The sequence below is a fragment of the Triticum aestivum genome, chromosome 3A, assembly GCF_018294505.1.
Source record: "Triticum aestivum cultivar Chinese Spring chromosome 3A, IWGSC CS RefSeq v2.1, whole genome shotgun sequence".
In the NCBI taxonomy this organism is placed as follows: Eukaryota; Viridiplantae; Streptophyta; class Magnoliopsida; order Poales; family Poaceae; genus Triticum; species Triticum aestivum.
This window is the reverse complement of record NC_057800.1, coordinates 25,572,161-25,578,813: the sequence shown is the minus strand read 5'-3', so window position 1 is coordinate 25,578,813 and position 6,653 is coordinate 25,572,161. Positions and strand designations below refer to the sequence as shown.

The 6,653-nt window shown below is 49.6% G+C and overlaps 1 protein-coding gene across 1 annotated transcript; it reads left to right on the top strand.

Annotated features, from left to right (window-relative positions):
- Positions 1-5,052: 5,052 nt before the first annotated feature.
- LOC123057678 (aspartyl protease family protein At5g10770-like) lies at positions 5,053-6,291 on the top strand. The gene has a single exon (XM_044480602.1). The coding sequence runs from the start codon at positions 5,053-5,055 to the stop codon at positions 6,289-6,291; it is 1,239 nt and encodes a 412-aa protein (XP_044336537.1).
- Positions 6,292-6,653: the final 362 nt, after the last annotated feature.

Genomic DNA, 6,653 nt, shown 5'->3' with positions numbered 1-6,653 from the left:
CCTGAAGGACTCGACCACGAAGACTCACTCGACCACCAGGAGGTCAAGAGGCACTCTGCACTGCAACGGCCTGTAATCAAGTAGACTTTATGATAGTAAAGGCCTTTATGTGGGGCGTTACCAGTAACGCCCCAGACTTAACTCACCTTAAACCCTCTCCTACGTGGGCTGGCTGGGGTCCTAGCGCACTCTATATAAGCCACCCCCCTCCACAGGCAGAGGGGTTCGGCACCTTGTAGTTCATACACTCATAATCCACTTGACCGCCTCCGGGCTCCGAGACGTAGGGCTGTTACTTCTTCCGAGAAGGGCCTGAACTCGTACATCCTTTGTGCTTACAACCTCTCCATAGCTAGGACCTTGCCTCTCCATACCTACCCCCCACTCTACTGTCAGGCTTAGAACCACGACAGTCCCTTTTTCCTGAAAGAACTATGTGGCGCTTTGGCTCATCGTATGATGTATTCACTTCCTTATTTTTTCTTTTTCTCGGTTTGGTAGACATGTTCTTCACATAGATAACCTGTGCCACATCATTGGCTAGGACAAACGGTTCGTCAGTGTACCCAAGATTTTTCAGATCCACTGTTGTCATTCCGTACTGTGGGTCTACCTGTACCCCCCCGCCTAACAGATTGACCCATTTGCACTTGAACAAAGGGACCTTAAAATCAGGTCCATAGTCAAGTTCCCATATGTCCACTATGTAACCATAATATGTATCCTTTCCGCTCTCGGTTGCTGCATCAAAGCGGACACCACTGTTTTGATTGGTGCTCTTTTGATCTTGGGCGATCGTGTAAAATGTATTCTCATTTATCTTGTATCCTTTGTAAGTCAATACAGTCAAAGATGGTCCCCTAGACAACAAGTACAACTCATCACAAACAGTGTTGTCACCTCTGAGACGTGTTTCCAACCAACTGCTGAAAGTCCTGATGTGTTCACATGTAATCCAGCCGTCGCACTGCTCCGGGTGTTTGGAGCGCAGAGTGTTCTTGTGTTCATCGACATACGGGGTCACCAAGGTAGAGTTCTGTAGAACTGTGTAGTGTGCTTGAGACCAAGAATATCCGTCCCTGCATATTATTGAGTCTCTTCCAAGAGTGCCTTTTCCAGTCAGTCTCCCCTCATACCGCGATTTAGGGAGACCTATCTTGTTAAGGCCAGGAATGAAGTCAACACAAAACCCGATAACATCCTCTGTTTGATGGCCCATGGAGATGCTTCCTTCTGGCCTAGCGCGGTTACGGACATATTTCTTTAGGACTCCCATGAACCTCTCAAAGGGGAACATATTGTGTATACGGGCCCCAGGATGACAATCTCGTCGACTAGATGAACTAGGACGTGTGTCATGATATTGAAGAAGAATGGTGGGAACACCAGCTCGAAACTGACAAGACATTGCGCCACATCACTCTTTAGCCTTGGTACGATTTCTGGATCGATCACCTTCTGAGAGATTGCATTGAGGAATGCACGTAGCTTCACAATGGCTAATCGGACGTTTTCCGGTAGAAGCCCCCTCAATGCAACCGGAAGCAGTTGCGTCATAATCACGTGGCAGTCATGAGACTTTAGGTTCTGAAACTTTTTCTCTGGCATATTTATTATTCCCTTTATATTCGACGAGAAGCCAGTCGTGACCTTCATACTGAGCAGGCATTCAAAGAAGATTTCTTTCTCTTCTTTTGTAAGAGCGTAGCTGGCAGGACCTTTATACTGCTTCGGAGGCATGCCGTCTTTTTCGTGCCAATGTTGCAGGTCCTCCCGTGCCTCAGGTGTATCTTTTGTCTTCCCATACACGCCCAAGAAGCCTAGCAGGTTCACGCAAAGGTTCTTCGTCACGTGCATCACGTCGATTGAGGAGCGGACCTCTAGGTCTTTCCAGTAGGGTAGGTCCCAAAATATAGATTTCTTCTTCCACATGGGTGCGTGTCCCTCAGCGTCATTCAGAACAGCTAGTCCACCGGGACCCTTTCCAAAGATTACGTAGTGTAAATCATTGACCATAGCAAGCACGTGATCACCGGTGTGCATGGCGGGCTTCTTTCGGTGATCTGCCTCGCCTTTGAAATGCTTGCCTTTCTTTCGACATTGATGGTTAGTCGGAAGAAATTGACGATGGCCCAGGTACACATTCTTCCTGCATTTGTCCAGGTATATACTTTCAGTGTCATCTAAACAGTGCGTGCATGCGTGGTATCCTTTGTTTGTCTGTCCTGAAAGGTTACTGAGAGCGGGCCAATCGTTGATGGTCACGAATAGCAACGCTTTAAGGTTAAATTCCTCCTGTCTATGCTCATCCCACGTACGTACCTCGTCCTTGCATCTTCGCAATTGGGGTATAACCCTTTTTTGTGATCCTCTAACATGCGATCGAACTTCAGCTTCTCCTTTTGACTAATGCATTGCGTCCTTGCATCGACAATGACCCGGCGAAGATCATCATCATCGGGCACATCGTCTGGTTCCTCTTGATCTTCAGCAGCTTCACCCGTTGCAGCATCATTGGGCACATCGTCTGGTTCCTCTTGATCTTCACCAGCTCCCCCCGTTGCAACATCACCGTATTCAGGGGCACATAGTTGTCATCGCACTCTTCTTCTTCGCCGTCTTCCATCATAACCCCTATTTCTCCGTGCCTCGTCCAAACATTATAGTGTGGCATGAAACCCTTGTAAAGCAGGTGGGAGTGAAGGATTTTCCAGTTAGAGTAAGACCTCGTATTCCCACATTCAGTGCATGGACAACACATAAAACCATTCTGCTTGTTTGCCTCAGCCGCATCGAGAAACTCATGCACGCCCTTAATGTACTCGCGGGTGTGTCTGTCACCGTACATCCATTGCCGGTTCATCTGCGTGCATTATATATAATTAAGTGTCCAAATTAATAGAAGTTCATCATCACATTAAAACCAAAGTGCATACATAGTTCTCATCTAACAACATATAGCTCTCCAGAGCATCTAATTAATTAAACCATACATTGAAACTATGTAAAACATTTCAATGCGAAAACAAATGCGATCATGATCGCAATCAAGGTAACAATTGATCCAACGGCATAATGATACCAAGCCTCGGTATGAATGGCATATTTTCTAATCTTTCTAATCTTCAAGCGCATTGCATCCATCTTGATCTTGTGATCATCGACGACATCCGCAACATGCAACTCCAATATCATCTTCCCCTCCTCAATTTTTTTATCTTTTCCTTCAACAAATTGTTTTCTTATTCAACTAAATTTAACCTCTCGACAATAGGGTCGGTTGGCATTTCCGATTCACATACATCCTAGATAAATAAAATCTATGTCATGTTCGTCGGCATAATTTTCATAAACAATAAATGAACCAATAGTTATAAAGATAATATACATACCACATCCGAATCATAGACAGGACGAGGGCCGATGGGGGCGGATACCAAAACCATCGCACTATATAAGATGCAATAATAAATGTAAGTAAATGATACAAGTATCTATCTAAACATACAAGTAAGAATATTTTTCCTTTTAGAAAGAAGATAAGAACAAGAGGCTCACCACGGTGGTGTCAGTGATGAGATCGGCGCGGGTGATCGACGGTGGTGAAGACGGGGACGGGGCGTGACGGACCGCTAAATCTAGACAAATCTCGAGGAAAATGGAGCTTGGAGGTGGAGCTTCGAGAGGAGAAAGCTTAAGTAGTGTGGCTCGGGCATTCCATCGAACACCTCATGTGCATAGGAGGTGAGCTAGAGCACCACAAAGCCCTCTCCCCCTCGGCCAGAAAAAACAGACCACTGTGCTCTGCTCTTGCGCGAGGGGGTATATATAGGCACCTCATTGGTCCCGGTTGGTGACATGAGCTGGGACTAAAGGGGAGCCTTTGGTCCCGGTTCAAGCTACCAACCGGGACCAATGATGGTGGGCCAGGAGCGAGGCCCATTGGTCCCGGTTCATCCCACAAACCGGGACCAAAAGGTCCAGATGAACCGGGACCAATGGCCCACGTGGCCCGGCCGGCCCCCTGGGCTCACAAACCGGGACCAATGCCCACATTGGTCCCGGTTCTAGACTGAACCGGAACTAATGGGCTGACCCGGCCTGGACCATAGCCCTGTTTTCTACTAGTATATAAATGTGTATAAATGAAGCTTAGCACCATGTGTATAAATGAAGCCCGTAGAAGATCCATGTGTATAAATGAAGCTTAGCACCATGTTATATCTAAAAACACCAGCCTTCTCGGCATCCATTGTCGCATCCTTTTGCACTACGTCAACCATTAAAGTACTCAACTAGGCTAGTTTTTGTTACTTGATCACCTATCTCGCGTGGTTGTTTGCAATTATTTTCTGATAAAGGGTGGTTTATTGGCTCATATTGCCGCATTAAGGAAATACAAATATCATGAGTATACACCCCGCTTCTGGATGATTAGGATCACAATCAACATTAGTGCACACACATAAAATGATACTTCCTCCATCTTAAAATAAATGTCTCAACTTTATTTGAGACACTTATTTTGAGATGTAGGGAGTATATGATTAGAGAAAAGGCGAGCTCCGAAACACCCATTGAAATGAACTACATCTACACACATCAGCAACAATGAACATCATCCACCACCTATCTGATGTAATGCATATATGAATAAATTGAAGCGAAGCTTCGTGCTATGCCTAAAAACACGAACCTTCTCCTTTGGGCTTCCATCGCCGGTTCTCCATGGACAGACCACCGTTGCCGCCAGCGGGATGGCGACATGAACGATCGACAACTCCAAGAATGACGACGACACCATGGTGTTGATATTTCTTTTTGGACTGGAGAGTTGCCATTTGCCAAGTGCCTCTGTTTCCTCTTTACCAGCAAAGCTCTGGCGTTAATCCCGATCATCATCTTCTCCATATGCACGAGACGAGGGACGAGACAATCAATCACCATCAGTTCACCACCGCACTCTACAATATAATGGAATTTAAGAGCTCGCGGGTCCTATATATGTATATATGGGCAGCAGCTTACACACAAGCAATTGTGACTCCAGCCATGATTTCCTCCGTGCACTTGCTGCGCCTGCTTCTTCTTATTCTTCTTCTTCTCCTGGCCTCCGTCACGCTCACGTTCGAGTTCGACGCCGGTATTTCCTTCCAGGCCCGGTACGAGGCCTACAAAGCAAAGCACGCACCGCCACCCAACTCCCTCGTCGTCACCCGCAGACCCCGCAGTCCCCTCGTCACTCTCCCGGGCACGTCCGAGTCCGAGTACCACGTCGTCGTCGGGTACGGCACTCCGGCGCAGAACCTCACCGTGGGGTTCGACGCCGGGGCGGGCGGAGCCACGCTCCTCCATTGCAACTGCAAGCCAGGCGCCTTCGACCCGTCCCGGTCCTCCTCCGTCGCCCATGTCCCGTGCGGCTCGCCGGACTGCCCGCTGGAAGCTTGCTCCGGACGGGGCTGCGCCAGCACCACCGTGGCCAAGAACGGCGCCGTGATATCGAGTGTCACCGTCGTGACAGACACGCTCACGTTCTCGCCGTCCACGCCGACCACCGTGGATAACTTCAGGGCCAGCTGCATGGAGATGGGCGGCAGAACGGCTGGCCGCTCATCCGGCCTTCTCGATCTCGGCCGGGACAGCCACTCACTGCCGTCCCGAGCCCCTTCGTCTCCGGACACGGCGGCCTTCTCCTACTGCCTGCCGACTTGGACAGGCGCCCGGGGCTTCCTCTCCATCGGCGCACCCCTGCCAGGCCCAGGACGCAAGGTGAGCTACACCCCGCTACGGAGCAACGCGGCCCTCCCCAACTCATACTTCGTCCGGCTCGCCGGGTTAAGCCTAGGCACCGGTAGGCCGGTCATCCCGGTCCCCGCCGGCGACGCGCTCATGGCGCTGCGCACCACCTTCACCTACCTGATGCCGGAGACCTACGCGGCCCTCCGCGACCAGTTCAAAGAGCAGATGGCGCAGTATCCGGTGGCGCCGCCGATGGGTTTCCTCGACACGTGCTACAACTTCACCGGCCTGAGGAAGATCGACGTGCCGCCCGTGACGCTCACGTTCGATAGCGGCGCGAGCCTGGAGCTCGGCATCCGGCAGATGATGTACTTCGAGGACCGCGACTACGTCTTCTCGGCAGGGTGCCTCGCGTTTGCCGCGCCGGCATGGGCTGTCTACCCGGCCGGGGTCGCGGCGGTCATCGGCACCTTGGCGCAGGAGACGACGGAGGTGGTGTACGACGTTCATGCGGACATGGTTGGCTTCGTCCCCGACCGCTGCGAACAATAGTAGTTTGGACTTTGGAGTTATATATGTGGAAACACGTTTGGAATCTCGGTATACTTGCGTGCGTGTCGCAGCTCCATCTTATGCTGAGATTTACTCCACCTCAGTCTTCTTCATTAGATTTGCTTCCGGGTGCTGCAAGTGGACATGTAGCTTTAGGACGCTTTTTACAGCAAAATAACTGCTAGAAGAACTATCCGCAGGGGCCGGGGGTATGTCCTCCTTTTCCAAAATAAATAAATAAATTGCGTAACCTAAAAAACTTTAAAATGGATGAAAAAGGGCAAAACTTTGGCTGAACGGGATAATCCGGATGAAATGCTTTTAAAGGGGGTAATGTGTGTCAAAAATATCAAAGTAGGTGG

What these genes read in the sequence shown, in the direction of transcription:
- LOC123057678 (XM_044480602.1), top strand. Translation starts at nt 5,053, where the DNA reads ATGATTTCCTCCGTGCACTTGCTGCGCCTGCTTCTTCTTATTCTTCTT.